Consider the following 23838-nt stretch of genomic DNA (forward strand, 5'->3'; position numbering starts at 1 on the left):
GATTCAATAGCAGAAGGAAAGAGGCAGAAAAGAATCCATGAACTGGGAGATGGAAAAATAGATATTATGTAGTCTGAACAACTGAGAGAAAACAGACTGAAATAGAACGAGCAGGCTCAGAGACGTGTGGAATTATCACAAAAGATTTAACATCCTGCTCATCAGAGTCCTATAAGAAGAGGAGAAACTGGAGATAAATTCAAAGAAGCTCACACCAAGACATACCACAGTCAAGCTCCTAAAACCAAAGACAAAGTCTTGGAAGCAGTGAGAATGAGAAAGAACTCACCTACAGGGGGAAACAATGTGAATGACAGTAGACTTCTTCTTAGGAAGCATGGAGGTCAGAGGGAAGTCATATAGCATTTTTCAGGTGCTGAAAGAAAAGGACTGACAACTTAGTATCTGAAATCCAGTGAAAGTATCTTTCTAAAAGGAAGAATAAGACATTCTCAGATGAAGGAAAACTAAGATAATGTATCAACAGGAGATCTATCCTAAAATAGTAAGTCAAGGAATTTCTCTAAAAAGAAGACACATTAAAAGAATGAAACTTGGAACATCAGGAGAGAAGAAACAACATGGTAAGGAAAACTATGAGCAAATGCAATGGACATCCTTTCTCATTACGTGTCTTCTAAATTATATTTTATGGTTCAAGCAAGAATTACACAACTGTGGTTCTAAATGTATGTACAGAAAATATAACATTATGTTAGAAATAGGGGAGACTAAGAGAGTATGAAAGGGAGGTAAGTTTTCTGCATTCCACTTGAACTGGTAAAATGACAACCCTAGTAGACTTTGATAAGTCATTTTATACAATATAATGCCTAGAGCAATCACTAATTGATGCAATCAAAACTTATTTGTTTGATAAATAAATCATATAGAATTCTAAAGGTGCTAATCAAATACACAAAAAGTCAGGGAAAAAACAAGCAGAAATCACAGAGCAAGCAAAACCCAAAAACTTAAACGGAAAATTCAGTTATAATTACATTAAACATATATGCCCTAAATATGCCAAGACAGAGATTGGCAAAGGAGATTTAAAAACATTACCCAACTATATGCTGTTCACAAGAAACAAACTTTAAATATAGTGACATAGGTCAGTTAAAAGTAAGAGAATGGAAAAAGATATTTTGTAAACATTAATCAAAGGAAAGCAGAAATTAATATATTAGTGTTAGATAAAGTATAAAGTAGACTCAATAGCAAGGAAATTTACCAGAGACAAAATGATAAAATAATTTATTCCACAAAGGAAATACATTAATCCTAAATATGTATTCAGCGAGTTGCCAAAGACTGACTGAAGAAAAGACAAATCCACAATTAGAGTTGGAAACTTCCACATCCATTTCCTAACATTTAATAGAAAAACCAGACATAAAATAAACAAGCATACAGAACTCAACAATACTATGAGCTACAGTATCTAACCAACATTTATTGAACACTCAACCTAATAGCAACAGAACACATTCTTTTCTTTCTTTTTTATTTTTATTTTTTTATTTTTTTGAGAGACAGAGCATGAGCAGGGGAGGGTCAGAGAGAGAGGGAGAAACAGAATCTGAAGCAGGCTCCAGGCTCTGAGCTAGCTGTCAGCACAGAGCCCGACACGGGGCTCGAACCCACAAGATCATGACCTGAGCCGAAGCCGGATGTTTAACCGACTGAGCTGCCCAGGTGCCCTACACATTCTTTTCAAGTGCCCAGTGAGCACATACCAAGATAGAACATAATCCAAAACATAAACCTATCTCAACAAATTTTTAAAAACTGAAGTCATACCAAGTGTATTTTCCAAATATTATTTTGTGTTCCAAATTATTCAAACTAGAAATCAATAACTGAAAGGTAACAAGAGAATATTCAGAAACTTGGAAACTAAACAACGCAATCCCAAATAATCTATATGTCGATGGTAAAGCTTTAATGGAAATTAAAACGAATGAAACCAAAAGAAAATAAAAAACAGAACATATCAAATTTGGTGCAAAACAGTTAAACAGTAATGAAAATGACATTTATATCACTAAATATGTATATATAACGAAAGAAGAAAAGTTCAAATTAAAAATCTAATTTCCACCTCAAGAATCTAGAAAAAATGGGGCACCTGGGTGGCTCAGTCGGTTAAGCATCTGACTCTTGATTTGGTTCAGGTCGTGATCTCACAGTCTGTGGGATTGAGCCCTGTGTCAGGTTCCACACTGACAGCATGGAGCCTGCTTAGGATTCTCTCTCTCCCTCTCTATCTTCCCCTCCCCTGCTTGCACTCTCTCTCTCTCTCTCAAAATAAATAAATAAATAACCTTTAAAAAACGAATCTTGAAAAAGAAGCAAAATAAACCTATAGAAAGCATAAAGAAAAAAGTCAGTGAAACTGAAAACAAAATAATTGAGAAAAACAAAGAATAAAGAGCCAGTTCTTTGGAAATATCAATTACATTAGAAAAATCTCTAGGAAGCCTGACCACACCCCTCAAAAAGAGTCAGAGAGAAAGAGAGAGAGAAAACACAAGTTACTGATATAATATACTGCCAATCCTGCATATACCAAAAGGATAATGGGAAATATTACAAACAACTTTACATGCACAAATTTTACAAGTTACACGAAATGGACCAATTCCTCAGAAAATAGTAATTGCTTCAACGCACCCATTAGGAAATAGATAATTTGAATACCTCTGTAACTATTAAGGAAATTTGTTTAATAATCTAAAAACTCCTCAAGAAAAATTACCCATGCACTGATGGTTTTACTGGAGAACTCTAATACTTATTCAAAAAAGACCTAACATCTGTGTTATCTCCTCCAGAAACTGCAAGAGGAAGAGATGATTCTCAATTTACTTTATGAAACTAGTATTACCCTGATACCAAAGCCCAAAAAAGACAGAAAGCAAAAGCAATAAAACTACAGACCAATTCCAGGAATGTAGGTCAGGTACAGTATATGAGAATCAGTTAAGGTAAATGATCATACTCACATGCTAAAGAAGAAAAATCACATGAGCATGTCAATTGATGCAGAAGAAACAGTTGACAAAACCCAATACCAATTTATGATTAAGGGGGAAAAAAACTCAGAAAAACAGGAATAAAAGGGAACTTCTTCACTTGATAAAGACCATCTACTAATGAGTCACAGCTAACATTGTACTCAGTGGTGAAAGATGGAATGCTCTCCCCAAAAGATGGGGAACAATGCAAGGACGTCCACTTTAACTCTTATTCACCAGAGTGCTGGAAGTTCTAGCCACTGCACCGAGACAAAAAAGCAAATAAAAGGCATACAGCTTGGAAAGAGAGAAATTAAACAGTACATATTTGCTGATGACATGATTATAGACACAGAAATTCCACCGAATCTACAAAAACAACACAAACAAAAACAAAAACCTAGACCTAGTAAGTGAGGCCAGGTAGGTTTCAGGGTACAAGATAAGTATACAAAAATGAAATTTATGGGGTGCCTGGGTGGCTCAGTCAGTTAAGCGTCTGACTCTTAGTTTTCACTCAGGTCACGATCTCGTGGTTTTGTGAGTTTGAGCCCCACGTCTGGCTCTGCATTGGCAGTGTGGAGTCTGCTTGGGATTTCTCTGTCTCTGTCTCTGTCTCCATCTCTGTCTCTGTCTCTGTCTCTGTCTCTCTCTCTCTCTCTCTCTCTCTCTCTCTCTCTCTCTCTGTGCTCTTTCCCCACTTGCACTGTTCCTGTCTCTCTCAAAATAAATAAACCAAAAAAAATTTTTTAAATAAGTTTATTTCTATGTTCAAACAATGGATACCAACATTAAAAAAACCACATCTATCATCACTCAAAAAAAGAGGAAACACGTAGGTTTTGTTAAATATAGTAAAACATATCCAGAGCTTGTATGCTAATGAAAGTAAGAAAAAGAGCTCTAACGAATGGAGAGATGTATCATACTTGTGGAGGGGGAGACTCAGTATAGTGGAGATGTCAATTCTCTCCAAACTGATATAATATATCTTAGCAAAATTCTTGTCAAAATTCCCACAAGATTTTTTGTAAATATTTAAGGAAGAACATCAATTAAACACAATCTTTTCCAGAAAATAGAAAAGAAGATACTTCCCAATTCATTTTACAAAGGCAGTATTATTCTGATAACAAAACTAAGGACAGTTTTCTAATTCTTTTGTTGCTTATGAACTTGGTGTTTAAGATTTCATTGCAGGGCACCTGGGTGGCTCAGCTGGTTAAGCATCCAACTTCGGCTCAGGTCATGATCTCACATTCTGAGTTCGAGCCCTGAGACGGGCTCTGTGCTGACAGCTCTGAGCCTGGAGCCTGCCCTGATTCTGTGTCTCCCCTTCTCTCTGCCCCTCCCCTGCTCATGCTCTCTCTCTGTTTCTCAATAATAAATGTTAAAAAAAAAAAAAGATTTCATTGCAAACCCAAGATCATGAAGATATACTCACAAGAGTTTTACAATTTTAGCTCGAGTCTGACTTTCATTTGACTTAGATGTATGAGGTAAGGGTTCAACGGCATTCTTTTGCCAGATGTCCCAGCAACATCTGTTGAAAGGATAGTCTTTTCCCCCACTGAATGGTCTTGGTTGGCACTCTTGTGGAAAGTCCATTGACCACAGACATACAAATTTACTCCTGGACTTTCAATTCTGACCTACTGGTATGTAAGTCTATCCTACCCATAATTCTTCTTTGTTTTGTAGTAATTCTATAACTTTATAGTAAATTTTGAAATTGGGAAATGTGAGTCCTCCAATTTTTTTTTGCTTTTAAATATTATTCTGGCTATTCAGGGTCCCTTGAAATTCCATAGGAATTTTAGGATAAGCTTGTCTTTTTACACACAAAAAAGGCAGTTGTAATTCTGAAAGGAATTAATTGACTCTGTAGGCCAATTTATGGAACTGCCTTCTTGAGTCTTCAGACTGATGAACATAAATGGGATGTCTTTCCATTTGTCTCCTTTAGTGTGTTTCAATGATGTTGCTAGTTTTCAGTGTTCATGTTGTCCACTTCTTAAATTTATTCTTAAGTATTTTGTTCCTGGTGTACTAATGTAAACTGAATTGTTTTCTTAATTTTACTTTCATATTGCTCATTGCTAGTGTATAGAAAAACAACTGATTTTTGTATGTTTAACGTGTTTCTTCCAGATGTGCTATATTCAGTAATTAGCTCTAATAGTTTTTGTGTGTATATGTGAATTCTTGAGGATTTCCAATACATAAGATCATGTCCTTTGTGAATAGAAATAGTTTTACTTCTTTCCAATTTGGGTGCTTTTTTTTTGTTTTGTTTTATTTTGCCTAATTGCTCTGGTATAACGTTGAATTGAAATCATGAGGGGACATTCTTGTCTTGTTCTTTATCTCAATGAGGAAGATTTTAGTATTGCACGAAGTATAAATATAAACGTGACTTTCAAACATTCCCTTTTAAACCAAGTTGTTGAGTATTTTTATCATAAAATGATGTTATATTTTGTCAAATAATTTTTCTGCAGGAGTTGAAATGCTCATGTGTTTTTTTCTTCACTAACTAATACAGTTAGTGTATTTCATTTATTTTTATATATTGAGCCACTCTTGCATTCCTGACATAAATTTCACTCATGAAATATAATCCTTAAAAATTTTTTTAAATATTTGTTTATTTTTGAAGGAGAGAGACAGAGCATGAGCGGGAGGAGCAGAGAGAGAGGGAGACACAATCTGAGGCAGGCTCCAGGCTCTGACAGAGCCTGATGTGGGGCTCAAACTCACAAACTTTGAGATCATAAACTGAGCCAGTGTGGGACGCTTAACCGACTGAGCCACCCTGGTGCCCCTGGAATATAATCCTTTTAATGGACTGTGGAATTTGATCTGTTAGTGAGGATTTTGCATTTCTGTTCATAAAGGATACTGGTCTAAGGTTTCCTTTGCGTGTGATGACTTTGTTTGGCTTTGGTGTCAGAGTAATATTGTCTCCTCAGAATGATTTGGGAACCATTCCTTCCCCCACTATATTTTGGGAGATTTGAGAAGGATTAATGATAATTCTTCTAAAAAACCTTTTTGAGAATTAATCAGTAAAGCCAACTGGTTCTCCGCTTCTCTTTGTTCGGAGGATTTTTGTTTTGTTTCTTGGCTTGTTTTTACTAATTCATTCTCATTAGAGATCTATTCAGATTTTCTATATCTTCTTCAGGCAATTTTGGTAGTTTGTGTGTTTCTACAAATTCTTGTAGCTCATCAAGGCAAATCTGTTTATATACAATGTTTTCTAGAACCCTCTTTAATCTTTTCATTTATGTAAAGTTTGTAGTAGTGCTATTTCTTTATTTGTGTTTACAGTAATCTGTCTTCTTTTTTCCCTTGGTCATTCTAAGTAAGGATTTATCAATTTTATTGATTTTTACAAAGAACCAATTTTGGGTGTCATATTCTCTCTATTCTTTTTCTATTCTCCGTTCTATTTGTTTCCATATTATTTCTTGCTGTCTGCTTGCTCTGGGTTTAGTTTGCTTTTCTTTTTTTAGTTGCTTAAGGTGGCAGATTAGCATCTTGATTTGAGATTTTTCTTATTTTTTAATGTAAGCATTTACAGGTATGAATTTCCCTCTGAGCACTGCTTTTGCTATACTCCATAAATTTTTGATATGTTATGTTTTCTTTTTCATCCATCACAAAATATATTTTATGTTTCTCTTGGGATTTCTTCTTGGACCCATTGCTGCTTGAGAGTGTTTCATTAGATACATATTTGGAAATTTTCCAGATTTCCTCTTGATGTTGATTTATAATTTTCATTCCCTTGTGGTTAGAGAACATATGTTGTATAATTTCAATCCTTTTACATTTACTGAGATTTGTTTTATGACCTGGCATATGGTATTTTCTGAAGAATAGTCCAGATGCACTTGATAAGAACATCTTTGGGGCGCCTGAGTGGCTCAGTCGGTTGAGTGGCCGACTTCAGCTCAGGTCATGATCTCACAGTTCATGGGTTTGAGCCCTGCATCGGCTCTGCGCTGACAGCTCAGAGCCTGGAGCCTGCTTCCAATTCTGTGTGTCCCTCTCTCTCTGCCCTCTCCTGCTCATGATCTGTTTTTCTCTGTCTCTCAAAAATAAATAAATGTTTAAAAAATTATTAAAAAAAGAACATCTTTTCAAAATTAAAAATATTTTAATGTTTTATTATTTATCTTTGAGAGAGAGGGAGAGACAGAGCATGAGCAGAGGAGGGGAAGAGAGAGAGAGAGACACAGAATCTGAAGCAGGCTCCAGGTTCTGAGCTGTCAGCACAGAGCCCAACACGGGGCTCGAACTCATGAGCTGTGAGATTATGACCTGAGCTGAAGTCGAACGTTTAACTGACTGAGCCACCAGGTGCCCCTAAAAACTTTTGCTTGCAAAATACTCTGTTAAGACGATAAAAAGCCATGTTGCAGGGAAAAAATATTTTCAAACCACATACCCAACAAAGTAACAGTATCTAGAATATATAAGGAACTTTCACAATTCAACAATTTAAAAAATCCAATTCGAAAATGAGCACAAGACATGAACAAACATTTCCCTGAAGAGGCTATACCAATGGAAAATAAGCTCAGAAAGAAAGGTTCGACACCATCAGTCATTAAAGAAATGCAAATGAAGAGGTATCACTATATACTGATCAGAATGGCTAAAATAAAAAATGGTGAAAATATCCGCCAAAGATACAGAGAAATTGAATCTCTCACACATTGCTGGTGGGGACGTACAATGGTACAGCTCCTCTGAAAAAACATTTTGGCAGTTTCTTAAAAAACTACCATATGACCCAGCAATTGCATTCCTGGGTAACTATCCCAGAGAAATGAAGACTTACGTTCACACAAAACCTGCAGACGAATGTCCAGAGCAGATTTATTCGTAACTGCCCCACTGAAAACAACACAGACGTCCTTCGATGAGTGAGGTGTTAAGAGAGTGTGGTATATCCATACACACAACATTAAAAAGGGGCAAACTATGGACATGTACAATGACCTGAATGAATCTACACTGAATTATGGTGAGTCGTAGAACATTCTTGAAATGACAAAACAATGGAGCTGGAGAATGGACCAGTAGATGACAGGAATTAAGAAGGGGGGAGGGGTGCTTATAAAAGAGGGCGTAAGAAAGGGCGAAAGGAGAGACCTCTGTGGTGGCGGAAAAGCCGATATCTTGATTGCATCAATGTCAATAACCTGGTTGTGATAGTTTTGCAAGATGTTAGCATCTGGAACTGGGTAGAGGATATATGGGAGGTCCCTCTGTATTATTTCTCTCAACTGTACCTGAATCTATGATTAGCTGAAAAAAAAAAAAAAAACAAGTTTAAATTAAAAAAAAAAAAATCTCCATAGATGATAGCAGGCTTGAATAGAGTTACTATAATAACACATTCAGGTGAAACTGAATTTCTGATCCTAACTTGCTTACATTTCCAATTAGGATTGTTTCTCCCATTTCAGCCAGAGGAATCCAAGATTATCTAGCATTTCAAATACGGGCTATGAAGTCCAACAATGCATTCATTGGAAGGTCAGACATATTTAGGGAGTGAAAAGGGTTTCTTCTCATTCTGCAAATGCAACTAATAAAAAAAGTAATAAAAAGTTTATTATATCCTTCTGGTAGCAAGAGGCCCAATGTCATTAGGTGACAGTGTTTTAGAGTTGTGGGTGAAATCTCTCCTGGGGATGAAGACACATGTACGTTGTCTCCATTGGTGACCAGTAGCATGCACAGAACTGGGATTAAGATAAGGTCCCCACATGGCAAAAAAGACACCATAATCCTCGGCAATGGACGACACACACAGCCCTGATCAATTAACTCGGGTCCCCTGTGTGCATGGCCACTTGCCTCAGGAGAGGCAGCAACTTGGGAAGACACATTCTCTGGACAACACGGTGCCATTTTGTCACCAAGGGAGGCGGCACTTAATAAAAGCACACCAGCATGCTTCCCGCTGAGCGAGACCTGGCTTTTCCTTTGCTGTTTTATTCACTCCCAGACCATGACACTGTACTTGGCTCACATGGCATCTTAAAACCGCAAGAATAAAACTTCAGTTTGAAGTCCATCAACCTGAGTTCTGTTTCCAACAGGGTTTATGACTTATTAAACTATTTGAGGGGTGTAAAGCAGAGAATCGCTTGATTCTTCTGATCCCCTGTGGTCTCAGGGCATAAAAATGGCAACTAAACATTGCACAGGGCTTTGGGTAGGAAACTGAGGTACGGAGCTGCATCTGTGCCTGCCAATCTGCGCAGAACTAAACAAAGAATCTCTTTAGCCTTGTAACAGGCCAGTTACCCAAGGGAACAATGAGTGACAATGGGTAAACAGGAAATGGTTCTGATATCACTGCATCAATACATTTGGGTATAGATTTTTCTGTAACGGAGGATAAAGGAATGGCAAAGCTTATCCTGAAAATGTTTTTCAAATTGATTTTTCAAGTACTGAAATAGATGATGTAGAATTTTGGCTCCAGGAGCACAGGAACAATAGGTAACAGATAATGAGTTCATTCAGCTCTCCCCACCATCTTCCCTTTGCCCCAGTCTTTCCCCAAATTATTTTTAAAAATGTATTATTCAAGTATAATTGACATACAATCTTATATTAGTTTCAGGAGTACAATGTAGTGATTCAACAATGCTATACATTACACAGGACTCCCTACAGTTAGGTGTAGTCACTATGCGGCACTATTATAATATTATTGACTATATTCCCTACACTCTATTTATATCCTTGCAACCGATTTATTTTATCACTGGAAATTTGTACCTCTTAATCTCCTTCACCTATTTCGCCCATTCTCTCCCCTCTGCCTCTTCTCTGGCGACCACCAGCTTGTTCTCTGTATTTTTGTTTTTTTGCTTCTTCATTTCTTTTGTTTTTTAGAGTCCCCATAGAAGTGAAGTCACATGGTATTTGTCTTTCACTGTCTGACTTATCCCACTTAGCATAATACCCTCTGCATCCATCCATGTTGTTGCAAATGGCAAGATATCATTTTTAATGGCCGAGTAATATTTCATTGTGTGTCTATATACATGTATGTATGTATACATGTGTGTATATACATGTATACATGCACATATGTAAGTATGTATGTATACACACATGCACACACAGACACAAATGCCACATCTTCTATCAATGCCATTCACCTATCAATGGACGCTTGGGTTGCTTCCACATCTTAGTTAATGTCGCCATAAACCTAGGGATGCACAAATCTTTTCAAAATAGCACAAAACAGGTTCTTTGACAACGCTAAGAAACCCTCCTCTCTTTACCCATGCTAACTTCACATAGAAAGCTAGTGTTCTATCATTCTGAACTGCTCTTCAAAATTGCTTTTTTAAAAACTTTGTTTTCTGGGGCGCGTGGGTGGCTCAGTCAGTTAGGCATCCGGCTTCGACTCAGGTCATGATCTCGCATTTCATGGGTTCGAGCCCTGCATTGGGCTCTGTGCTGACAGCTAGCTCAGAGCCTGGAGCCTGTTTCGGATTCTGTATCTCCCTCTCTCTCTGACCCTCCCCTACTCACGCTGTCTCTCTGTCTCTCAAAAATAAATAAAAAACATTAAAAAAATTTAAAAACTTCATTTCCTACCCAATTTTCTTTAAAACCCATTAAGAACTTCCTCATGTCTCTCCAAAGCCTTCCCTGGCACTAGGAGAATAAGGTCCAACTATATGATCTCAAAAACAAATACTTTCTTTCATGTAACAGGAAGGCATCATGAATGGAAAAGGAATATAATACACTGAATTACCCTTATTTTTCTTTTATCAGATAAAAGATTTTTTTTCTAATTCTCATGCATGTGATTATTTTTCCATTACTGGCCATTTTTTAAAATCTTGAAGGGAAGCATCAATCTACTTAACTGTTTACAGAGAGAAGTAAACACGGCAATCCAGCCATGAGAAAGTATTATAAACCCTATGAGTGGGAATGATGGCAGAATGTTCCCAGACAAGAAAAAAACAATATGGCTTCTATGCCCACGTTGTGTACTAAGTGCATTAATCAGTCGGAACCCTGTGTATGGTGAAGCACCGGCCGTATGTGAAGCCTGGGCCAGGTCGCTTGGCTCTCAGTAAAGTAGGATTAAAGTCAGTCTTGGAAATATGCTCAGGGTAATATGATTAAAGGAGCCCCTCCGGATCACTAGAATGCCAACGAGTGAGTTTTCCCCCAGAGCCTCAAATGCACACATTCCCCAGGACCCAAAGTGGCCTGCCCAGTCGACTCCATCAGTCACGGGGGCAATGAGAACGCACTGACCACAGCCCACAACATCCACATTGAGCACTGACAGATCACAGGTCAGACCTAATGTGCTCAGGATTCTTGGCTGTGGGGAGTGGACCCTCTCTGTGCAGATGCCTTTGATAATGCAATATAAACCTCCTGCACTACGTATATTTGACCCAAGGCGGTAAGAGAGTTTGCAGATTTAATGTGGATTTAAGAGCTGGATATTTTCTGCCTTCTTTTATTTGGAAGAAATCAGTCCTAAGAGCTGAAAGAGAACCCCTACCCGCACCCTCACTTGCATCAGTGAGGAGAAAAGGGCTCTGCCTTCATGCTGTAATAGACTTACACCCCTGCAGTCATCCATCAGCCTGACTCAGTCACAAAGCCTCGCTCCTGCATGACCTTGAAGTGTAGAGTCAGCGGCCCTAGACAGCCAGGAAGCAGGTGGGCGTGCTGGACGCCTTCCTGCAGGCACACGGTCAACCTCACTACCCTGCGCCCCTCTGCACTTCTCAAATTCTTTAACTGCTCAGCAAAATGTAACAGGACCCGGAGTAAAATTATGCACCACAGCATAATGAATAATAAGCTCGGACCAGTGCTATTTGAGAAATTCACCACCCTGGAGTTCCTCAAAAGCGTCATCCTTCTGGAATATATCTGCATAATAGCTCATCACGGCACTTGAAGTGTCAGGCCTTACCCCTGGGTATGTGTGTGAGAGCTTTCTCTCTCCGTCAGCAAAACAGCGGTTCATCAGTTAGTTTCTCAGACATAACAGCACTCAGACACGGACCAGAAATTCCAGTGGAGAAAATCTGAGGCAGAGAAGGGACTTGGAAGACTTGGTCTAAGACACGGGGCATGTCAGGGACGGAGCCACGGAAGGCTGGAACTCCTGGTCTGCCGCTCCATCCGGGAAGTAAAACAGGGGATGCCTGGGACCTTCTCTGGCTTCTAGGCTGGTTAGAGTCACAGAATTAGAGTCATAAAGGCCTGACCTTCATGCTGTCATGGCCCCAAAAGAAAAGGTAGGGGGGAAGGATTCACTGATCAAAGCCATCCTTTGCTTTCATGAGGAGACTTTGATTTCCGGGGACAGAAAACCTAACTGAAATGGCTTAAGCAAAATAGGAATTCACTGGCTCTCCTCACTGAACACTCAATGGGCCCAGCTGGACTCAGGGGCTAGGGTGTGTCATCGGGAACATTCTCTTAGTCCCTTGGCCCTGCATTCTTGTGTTTGTGGAATTCTCAGGCTTGCCTCGCTTTGCAGGGTCAAGAAGGCTTCCAGGGGCCTTAGGCTCACGTCCCACACCACCAAGGCTGGGGGCAGAGGGGACAGCCTTCCCTGCAGTCTCCCTGCCCCGGGCCCCAGATCTCACTTAGACCAGGCAGAAATAACCAATCCCTAGGACTCCGGGTGTTACACTTCATCCTTCTGTCGCCTCGGCCCTCTCCCTTGCTTATCTGTTTCTTACCTCAGGCCTAAAGTCCAAGGAAACATTGTGCACGGAGCTGAATTTCACAGGAAGGAAACGAAACCTGAGGCAGACACTGCGGCCCCTGGGTTCTCAGTCACCCCAGGTCCCTCCCAGCCTTTTGGCTCAGTTCTACTGACACTAAACTCTTGAACTCCGTTTGGCTTCTCAGTCTGCCTTAACACCTTCATGTCATCCCTCCTTAACTGAGAATCGTTCTTGCTGGCATCTCCTTACCTCTTGGGCCTCGGCCCACACTCCTGTCCTGGCTGTGCCTGTAAGTGCCAGAGCCTGCAGTCTCCACAGACGGGGCCCGGGGCCGGCCGAGAGGCGCTAACCCCTAAGCGTGTCTCTTCTATCCGTCTCCAAGTGACTCCTATGCATTTTCAAGTTACTCAAAATTCTCACACTTATATATGCACCCTGACAATCTTGTGTCCTCCCTTCTGTGGAGAAAGGTTCCCAAACACCTCCCATCAGCTCCTAGGAAAAGAGGGCACTTTTTGATCCTGTCACCAATGTCTGAAGTTATTAAACACCCTGTGAAGTTAAGGCCAAGTGATGGCTTCCAATAGGGATTTTTCAAATCAGCCATTTAAAAAGCAAACTGCGTCTGAGTTTGTTGGTTTGACTCCCTTCCTGGGCCTGAGGTTTTATTCAGGACTGAAGGTGGTCACTTGTTGCCCATGAAGGTCGTCAAAGCCCTGTTTCTGTACTAATCTTATGGCTCCAGACCAGAAAGTTCTGGAACCAATGTTCTCCAACATTGTTGGTGATCACAGACTTCTCTGTCTGAGAGGTACCCCCCATGCCTCCCTGCTGGGCTCTGTGGCCAGCCGGGTGGCACACGCTGCCGGGGCCGTGAGGGAGGTGCCCTGCTGAGAGCCACCATGCTATGGCTCCGGGACTGAAAGAAGCCATATCTGGAGTCAGACATACACTGTGAAGCCACCTCGGGGCCTGGGCTGCCACCGTCCTTCATTTGCCCTCCACCTGTGACAGCACCTCTTTCTGGTCCCAAGCCAACGCTTTAACCAGCATCCACTCAACTTTTAAAATTTTTCTTTAACATGGGAGGCATCTGAGAGGCTTTGGAACATAACAGAAAGTGCTCAGGCCTTGGCATGGGCCCAGACCTGGCTTAATGTCTTGGCTCAGCCACCAACTCCACGACCTGGGGCAAGTTAGTGAACTTTCTGAGTTTCCTTTTTCTGATGTGTGAAATGAGGAAAATGAAATTCTACTTCCAGAGCGTGTAGAAGGGCGAGGATGGATGTATTCAGGGGGGTGAACAGGAATCCGGAACTACACAACCGAGGAGTGCCACTGACACCCCAGGACCGCACACCGGACTCTCTCTTACCCCACTCACAAGAATGTGCCGAGCCAGCGCCTGCCTCGGTACGGATCTGAGAGCTCTTGCGGCCCTGGGACATCTGATGGAGGAGTTTCGAGACTTTTGTCTCCATATGTCCAGGCACTTTGCAAACAGACCCAAATAAACTGTGGAACAGCGTGCCTGCAAGCTGAGGTGTGTAAATCCCTCCCCCGCGTGACTGTACATGTCAGTGATCGTGACGCATTTTACTCTTCGCCCGTACGCCAATTAAGCTTTCTGCTTGGCATCCGAGGAAAAGGTGCCTTTTGAGGGGCTCCCGCTGTGCTGACAGCCTGCTTGGGAGTCTCTCTCTCTCCCTCTCTCTCTGCCCCTCCCCCACTCGAGTTCTCGCTCCCTCTTGCTCCCTCTCTCAAAAGTAAATAAACATAAAAAATCTTTGAGGGGTTTTATTTTTATGAGATCATGACGTGAGCCAAAACCAAGAGTCAGACAAAACTGAACGAGCCGCCCCCGGGCACCATGACATTGAAAGGTCTTAAATGTGAGATGGCATAACTGAGAGCCTGACATTGGCTCATGGGAAGTAACATCTACTGAGGGCTGAGGAGATGACATCTGGAACAGGCTAGAAGGGAGCATTGGAGACAACCCGGGAGACATCTGGATGAGGGTGGCCGGGATGCCCGAGGTATAGACCATTTCCAAAAAATAGGGCCATTCCACAAGAGAAAGAGGGTCGTGCAGGGAGAGGACTGTCTTCAAGGCTGTGACATGCAGGAGGCAGGAGGGTGCTGGCGGCTCCAGTGGCAGCAGGGGCACCAGGGGACGGCAGCGTCCAGGTGAGAGCACAAGGAACAGACCCAGCACCACAAGGAGCCCACAGCGGTGGCTGCAAAGCTCACAAGGGCTGCCTACGAAGGCACAAGGGGTGCTCTCCCCCCTAGAGCGGAAGAGGCTGGGGGGTCCCCTTCTGTGGGTAGCACTGAGGTGGCTGTAATTCGAAGGAGCCATGCCAGCCTCACGAAGGGGCTGGAAAATAACATAGTAAGATGCATGGGAGCCCACGGACACCAGCTGAAATATACAGACTGCCATTTGATAAACCACGAGATAGGGACGCTTTGGAGATGCTGTTTCTCCACTAAGGCAGCTGCGTTGCTCAGAGCACAGAACCAGGCTTGGGGAGGGGCTGACGCTTCAAAAGAAACACAGCGTGAAGGGTGGAGACTCAGAGTTAAGGGGCATCTCACAGCATGCCATCTGCGGACTTGATGGCACATGGTCGACGTTTGTATTCTTCCCCTGGTTGGTCTGACTGAGTTCTGCCACTTCAGAAAGGATTCCCCACAGGTTTCAAGGACATAAAGAATATGTCTAGACACAATTGAATGAAAAGGTAAATGAGAGAAGATAGAAAAAGAGGGAAGGAAGACAAAATGAGGACAGGATTAAGGATCGAAGTGCCACACACAGAAAGAACCTATGCATTTACCACACTGAACCATGTCTCATTTGGTATATATGACTTCTGGGAGGCACAAAGAGGCAGTCCTATTTTACAGATGAGTTAACTGAGGCTCACAGACAGAATAATTTCCCAGAGTCAAACACCTAACCAAACATATGGGTTGAGATTTTAATGGAAGTCTGACTACAAAGGTCACACTTTCAGATGCACTAACACCGTCTCAGGAAGAGCTAAGAATTAAGTAATGCTGATCATCTTGCTAACGAGGGTGGGACCAAGGGCATGAGATACAGAGTTCATGTTTTTGCAGACTAGTCACACAGTTACTCCTATTAGTTAAAGCCTAGCACGGCGCCCTCATGTAGATGCTTAATGCTTATTTGTTAAGAAGGATAATGCCCGGAATGATTTAATATTTTAAAATCAACCTGGAGAATATGATATGGGGTGCTGGGTGGCTCAGTCGGTTAAGTGTCCCACTTCGGCTCAGGTCATGATCTTACAGTTTGTGAGTTCGAGTCCCACCTTGGACTCTGGGCTGACAGCTCAGCGCCTGGAGCCTGCTTTGGATTCTCTGTCTCCCTCTCTCTCTGCCCCTCTCCCTCACTTGTACTCTCTCTCTCTCTCTCGATAATAAATAAAGCATTAAAAAAATAAAACAAATCTGGAGAATATGATAGAAATGTAACAACCATGAAAGCCATACTTCCCTTCAGGTAGCTATTACGTGTGTCTCCTTATAGCTACAGCATTTTACATTTTATACAAGACTTCTGATATATCCAAACAAAATCATTGTTAATGCAGCCTTTCATTCTTTAGGGCTGAAAACAGTCAACTCCTTTAGGTCCAAGATATTTGCTGAGATAAGCAGAAACATGAGTCAATACTTTCCAGCCTAAACATTTGTTTCATGTTAATGACAAAGATTGGTTATTTAGGGATTGTTTATATATAAAGGGAAGGGTGATCTATCATAATATCAGAATGTGCTTCTAAAGCTTTTAAAATACTCTGATGTAGGGGATTTATACACACAAGGCACTATTACAGTGCATTTATTGTCATTGCCTGCAATTCAAGCAGAGACACCAGGCAGAGCTCATCAAGAGAGATTTTAAAGCGCTTATTAGTCAAGGGAACATGAGTTTAACAGAGGACTTTCTAACAACGGCAGATAAAACCCAGGTAAAGATTTCCTTTCCCTTTTGCACAATATTGTGAGACTCAATTCATTTAAGAAACCCAGAATGCCTACTATGTGCATGGCCCCATAGGGACACAAAGATGAAAAAGAAACAGGTCCAGACCCAGAGACAAATGCAGCCTGCTAATCCTGGGTACAATCTGCTGATGGCCACAGAGCAAACGCATCTTGCAAAGACCGCTGCTCCGATACCTCTCATCCTAAAGGCCGTCCTGAACCTGACCGCTTACTCATTGGGAGCTGGCACATAATACCCTCCGTGAATCTGGGTGGGTGTGGATGGGAAATGGAGAGGTGGTGGGGGGAGGACAGTCGACGGAGTGCACGGCCCTCGGCAAGGCTGGGATGAAGAATCCACAGTATGTGAGGTATGACAGGACGTGTTGGGAAATAAACTAGAAACTGAGATTTAAGACTGGGGAGGGTCTAGAACTGTGCTGTCCAATGCTGTGGCCTCCGAATTTTAAACTATTAAAATGAAACAGAAGTAAAATTTCAGCTCCTCAGCCATGTGGGCCCCGTGTCAAAGGCTCGTTAGCCACGCGTGGCTGCCAGGGCTACCGTATTGGATGGTGCAGGTGCACAGCTTCCTACTGGACCGTGCTGGTGCCCCTGGCATGTCCTCTTGCCCTTCAGGCAGCTCTGAGCCATCACAGGCCATTGGGATAGCATGAAGCCTGGTGTGATGTATGCAGTATTCCCTAAAGAGCCAGACGTGGGGGGGGGGTGGCAGGAGGGCAGGGACAGGTTTGCATGTGCCCCCAGGGAAGAGAGTGTTGGGAACAGGAAGCCTGTGGATTTCAAGACAGCCCAGGCTGGGGATAACAGACTGGCCCTGACCAGGTGGCTGGTGACTTACTTATCGGGTCCTTAGGGCATTAAAATGGTTTCATTACAGTGCTGGGCTCACTGCAGACTCGCAGAAACCAAAGCCAGCAGGGGGGGAAGGGAGAGGGGCGTCAGGAGAAGGGACTCTTCTCACGTGGCATACGTGGGCGCCCACTGGCAGCATGGGCCCACCTGATCTCCAGAGGAGAGTGTCTTTCATTGGCCTTTGAGAGTGAGCGGACACGTGCAAACATTTATACAGAATCCATGACCTTGTAACCAAGAGCCCCTCTGCTCCAGACTGAAAAGAAGGCAAGGGAGCAGTCAGGTGAAAGCTCACAAACAAGAACACAGGCATTAGCATTTGAAACAAAACCCAACAGTTTAAGATAGTCAGATAGAGCTTTCCAGAGCCTTTGCCAGGAGCCTGGTGAGATTTCCTGCCACCTCCTTTCCCCATACCCACCTCTACTCTGCAGAATCCCATCACTGATCTGTGAAGCAGCGGGCACGGGACTCCGTAGCCTGATGCCTCGCACAGGTGACAAGAAGGGAGTTTGCATCGGGAACTTTTTCCCCCAGTGGGGATGGAACATCTTCTCCAACCTGGTTCCTCCTGAGAGCCCTAGTAAAGGCTGGAAGACCCCTCCCCACCCATAGGCCAGGCCGACCAAAGAGAGACCCCTCCCAAATCACAGTGCTAAGCAGGGGACAGAATGGATCGCAGCAGTATCGTTTGTGACACTGAGTGAGGAAATGCCATCCCTGCTCCCGAAGGCCCTTGGTTGAAGTAACCTACATGAGCCGACAATTCGAGAGCCGTACTGCACCCTGCAGGTGAGAAAACCCAAGTCTTGCTCTGCATGGTTCCCTGCAATAAAACCACGCCCACAGAGACTTTCCAGTCCCGTCTACTGGTGGAGCTTAAAGCCCTTTCCAGCTCCCCCCGCACACATCTCGCTCTCGTCAGATCCCAGGCCAGAAAGACTGGCTCCTAACGGATCCGAGCATAGGAGTCAAAAAAGAATCGTCTGTACTGACGATCAAGTTCAAAGTATCTTGCACGTTCCTGCGAGATTAAGAGCCGAAATGTTGCCAGGCTTCTTGTTTACAGATGTTTGCCCTTCCCAGATGTGTTGGTCTTCCGAGCTCTAAAAAGACACCCCGAATCGTTTTCCTCTACAGAAACCTAAGGTGGGGTGCTAGGGAGACTCAGCTGAGCATCCAACTTTGGCTCAGGTCACGATCTCACAGTTTGTGGGTTCGAGCCCCATGTGGGCTCTGTGCCGACAGCTTGGAGCCTGGAGCTGCTTCAGATTCTGTCTCCCTCTCTCTCCGCCCCTCCCCCGCTCCCATTCTGTCTTTCTTGCTCTCTCTCAAAAATGAAGAAACATTAAAAAAAAAAAAAAAAAGAAGAAGCTTAAAGGAACAAGCCAGTGATGGCCTTTACTTCTACCCTCTGGCTGTCAGTACCATGGACTCTCCTGAAACACACGCAAAAGAGGAAATTTTGCTTACGTGCAAAATTTCACACAGGAATTTGTTGTGCTGAAAACAGCCCACCTCCTTTAGAAAAGGAGGAGCCTGCCGGGAACCCAAGGGTTCCCCACCTCTTCGTGGCCCCACATGGAGCGCTCTGGTTGGATTCGTTTTCCCCCAGGGCACTCCAGATGTGAGCTTGCGGATGCGCCGCACTCAGTCCCGGTGAACACCTGTTAACGTGGGTCTGGGGGAGGTTGGAGTCTGTGCGGAGTAGTCAGAGAAGAATCCCAGCAGCGCAGGCTCACTCGGGACTTGCTTTCCCCCAGGCCTGTGCTAGGTGCTTTATTTTCTCCTCACGGCAAGTCTGTGAAGTAGGGCCTATCATTTGCCCCCATTTTACACAAGAGGGAGAGAGGCCGGAGGGCGCCAGCGTTAGTGATAGTGATGGAGGTGAGGTGTGCGCCCAGGGGGGGCCGGTGCCCCAGACTGAGCTTTATTCACACACCACATCCTACTCCTGTCCCACAACAGGGTGCATTTTAAGGTCACAGAAACCGTTCAGGGGAGAAGCAGAAACCACAGACCTCCTAAGTTGGTGGTGTCTTGTCTGAGACATAAAGAGCACACTGTAAAGTGCGAGCCAGACTCGTGCAGAAGGAAGACCCACTACTGAGGGTGGATTGGGGTTTACAGGGATCAGTGAAGGTGCTGCTCTGAGTCAGGTGAAGGCTTTCTGAAATGGAGCCTGGCCTCCTCTGCCCCAGCGGACGGCAGGGACGGCCTGGCTCGCCAGCTTTCTCCTCTGCCACCTGTTCTAGCTTCCTTCCTCCCTCCTCCCTCCTCCCTCCCTGCCCCTGCCCCCACATCCTTGGTAGCCCTTGGAAACTATTTAGTAAGCGTTGGCTCCGCCTCCAGGCCTTCCCTTAAGAAACAGCTGCCCCCCATCACTGTTTGCTGGAGGACTTTTATGACCAGCCAGTCCATAGAGTCAAGAAAAAGTACAAAAACCATCTTCTAGGAGTTTAGGGGCACTCAGAAAATTGGTGTTCTTAATGTTGAGCTGTGGTGCACGCATACTTGCACAGGACAGGCCTGTGGAGGATCCTCACAGGTGCCATCCAGGGACTGCCTCTGCCAAGCAAAGGGGGTGACGTTGGTTCCCCCAACAACCTTCCCGAGGGGCAACTGCTAACATTCAGCCAGGAGAACCCATTTTCCTTCACAACTCGTGAAGCCTGGACCCGGCTGCAAAGTTGCCATCAGGCATGTTTAGTCCAGAGCCCAGAGCCCCACCCCCACCCCGTGCTGGGTGATGAACTCTGGGAGCCACTGGGGAGGGACCCGCTCAGCCCCCCAGCTGAAGCATGAAGCCTGAGCCTTGGCAAGGTGGAAGGTCAAGCCACATTCTGAAGTACACATTTTAGTAAAGCAAGTTAGCATCAGCTTTAGGATCTTACTTGTAGTTTTTCTCCCAGAATTTCACCGGCCTAACATACGACGTGATGAAAATGACGCTCCCGAGAAATGGGCTCAGAGGGGTAGAAAAGATTGAGGTGGCGATCGTCTGAAAGAAAAGCATGGCGGAATCTGAGCATTTTGAGTTAAGGCAAAAAAAGAAAAAAAGGTTTTCAGTGTTCTATGTCTACATATTGTTTTAGATTTCGACTCGTTTATATTAAAGTCGTTTTCTTGCCAAGGAAAGGAAGAAGGCCGTACACCCGATCTCTCTTATGTGCATAGTCAGAAATATAAAACTTTCAATAGTATCCCGCTAGGCCTGATTTCACCAGCATGAAAACCAAATGATTCTCATAATAATACCCCCCAGCAGTCTCCCTCTGATTCATGGCAAAGATTTAATATCGAAGGTTTGAAGAGAACAGTTTCTTTTTACTAGAATATCATCAGCTGCACAAAACACACTGTGCTACATCGACTAACGTATTAAGGAGCTTCATAAATAATTGAAATGAAATTCCACTTTTTAAAAGAAATAAATAGCATTGTTAGGGAAGGTATCATGTCTGTTTTTCCAAGAATCTTTCCTCACTATTCAAAAACATATATTCTTTATGACATGGTGAACACCAGTGGCTCAACTCAAGGCACATCTGGTTTATAGCTCAAGCTGTGTGCCCAGGAGGTCACAGCATTTTATACCCCGTATGGGTTTCTCACTTACTGGAGGGACTCACTTTTACACATCCTGGTTGATCAGAAGTATAATTGTTTAATATGAAAATTAGTACTGCTGTCTTTTTTGGATTAAGACCAATTCACTGATCTCTGGAATCTGACAAAGGTACCACATGGGGTGGTCCTTCCCAGTCTCTCTCCATCACTGGAGGGCTGCTGCTAGATGCCAGTGACATGTCCCTGTAGTGCAAGGTGACAGAGGGGACCCGTGGTGAGGTGGCAGAGGCCAGCGTGATGCCAGGCTGCTCAGCTCTTACATAGGCACATTGTCCTTTGTCCCTTGTCCCTGTGGCTGGGGGCTTGGAGCAGCCCACTGCAGGGCTGATCTCCCCACCTGGAAGGGGGCTTACTCACCACTACAGAAATGAAGGTCTTATTTCCTTAGCCTGTGTTCAAGAAGCTCTGGCACAAAGGAAGAAAGAAACGCCTGGCACATACAGGAAGACACTATGTGTCATCGCCAATCAGAACATTGAAGTGACCCAGGCATCCAAATGCTTTCAAATACTACCAGCCGTGTGATGGGGGAGGCGTGGCCGTGGGGAATCACCGCCCTTGGACATGTAAACCCAGAAAAGCATGGCCTCGCTCTGTCACAGACACTTCCCCCTGCATTTTCATAGACTTAAGCTCAGAGTTTTGCTTCAGGAAGGAGGGTTTCTTCATTTTTATTTTTTTCCAACTTGCTATTTCCTTCCAAGCATCTCTGGGAGTGAAATGACATATCCTCTGTTAATAATCTATCCTGGTGCTGAGTTGTTTTGGTATCAAAGATCTCTACTGTGCTTCAATTTAAATCCAATTCCTTTTATTTTGACCTAGGTTCAAATGAAGAGCTACAGAACAATGAGCTACCGTGATAGCTACCGTTACCCATCAGCTTCCTCTTCCTTGGAAAGCTGAAAATCTCTAAATACATCGGTCACGAAACACTGCAAAGTAACCAAGCCCCTTGTCAGGAAGAAAAGGGAACTGCATGGGGGTGTCCTGAGTAGAGGAGCTGAAAATATGTGAGAAGGCAGACTCACGGGGAGATATCTCTGAGGGAAGGACAGGAGGGCGGAGGGGGTATGTCCACACCTTCAGGTGACAGAGGGCGCCGGCCGGTTTGCAGGAAAACTAGGACAAAGCCCCGTGGAGCTGGGCCTGGGCAGGATGCTAGAGGGGCTGGCAGTGTTCTTTTCGATTCTACGGGTTTCCCCCAGGATTACACTGTCCATTTTTTAAATGCCAGAAACAATTATCCAGAAATGAAGCGAGGAAAGCAGGGCGAGCCTGTAAATCAAATTCAGTGTGGTAGGGAAGGGAATAGGACCAGGTCAGAGGGAGGGCCGAAGTGAATAGGTTATTTTATTTAGGGAAGATCAATAAAGAAATACAGCACACTTGGGGCAAACAGGAAAGCCTGTGACCATAGTTGCTAAGGCAACGCCAAGAAACAGGGACTTTGAAAGCAAGGCCTTCTCCCAGAGCAGGCACATGGAGCCCTCTTTGTTTCTTACCCAGAGGGAGACGGTGACTCCATCCAAAGCTTGTATTTGTGTACATTTAACACCTGGGCACCTGGGTGGCTCAGTTGGTTAAGCATCCAACTTCAGCTCAAGTCAAGATCTCACGGTTCCTGGGTTCAACCTCCCCCTACCCCCATCTCTCTCTGTGCTGACAGGGCAGAACCTGTTTGGGATTCTCTCTCTCCCTCTCACTTTGCCCTTCCCTGATTTGTGCAGTCTCTCTCTTGAAATAAACTTTAAAAAAATTAAAAAGAAAACATCTATGTCAATCCTTAAAGTTAAAAATCCTTTTGAAGCTCAAAAGGATATACCAAATAGAAAGCAGGCTTTCTAATACACACATTTAACAGAAATAACCTGGCTGGGTCTAATTACTAGAAGACAATGGTCTTGCATAGTCTCTGTACACAGTAAAAGGGTGAGCATTCTTATCTGTCCCTGGAGGTTCCAGGCTCAGAAACCAAGAGAGGCTACCAAGGGAGAAAACATGCTAGTACCGGAAAAAGCAATTTACTAAACAGTGCCCCGCTGGCCTGAACGCTAATTCCGTTCCAAAATGAGGCAATTTAGTCCCTTCTTGATGCCAGGATGGAACCCACAGCTTCTTAATAGGGTGATAAAATAATCAACAATTCAAAATTAGTCAAGAGCCAGGGCTGCCGTTTAGGAACCTCATAGCCTTGTCTTTTTTACCTTATTTTCTTATGTTTATTTTTAAGCGAGAGAGCCAGCAGGGGAGGGGCAGAGAGAGAGAGAGACAGAGAATCCCAGGCAGACTGCGCACTGTCAGAGCAGCGCTCAAGGCGGAGCTCGAACTCACAAACCGTCAGATCATGACCTGAGCCCAAATCAAGAGTCAGACCCACTCGCTGAGCCACCCAGGCACCCTGCTCATAGCCCTTTCTTGACGGCATATATATCTGGTTTTCTGAACTATTTATCTCGTTGTATTCGGAACGGTATAATGCTGGCTTCCCAATAACAAATATCCACCTTTACAACTGGTCAAGG

At 43.6% G+C, this 23838-nt stretch overlaps 1 protein-coding gene across 1 annotated transcript in view; it reads right to left on the minus strand.

Annotated features, from left to right (window-relative positions):
* PCNX2 (pecanex 2) overlaps positions 1-23838 on the minus strand; it is a 292774-nt gene that overhangs the window by 65675 nt on the left and 203261 nt on the right. Inside the window, exon 24 of the mRNA XM_029919353.1 lies at positions 20578-20707. Coding sequence (XP_029775213.1) covers positions 20578-20707 — 130 coding nt within the window. The remainder of the gene's footprint in view (positions 1-20577; positions 20708-23838) is intronic.

Source organism: Suricata suricatta, chromosome 2 (genome assembly GCF_006229205.1).
Source record: "Suricata suricatta isolate VVHF042 chromosome 2, meerkat_22Aug2017_6uvM2_HiC, whole genome shotgun sequence".
NCBI lineage: Eukaryota > Metazoa > Chordata > Mammalia > Carnivora > Herpestidae > Suricata > Suricata suricatta.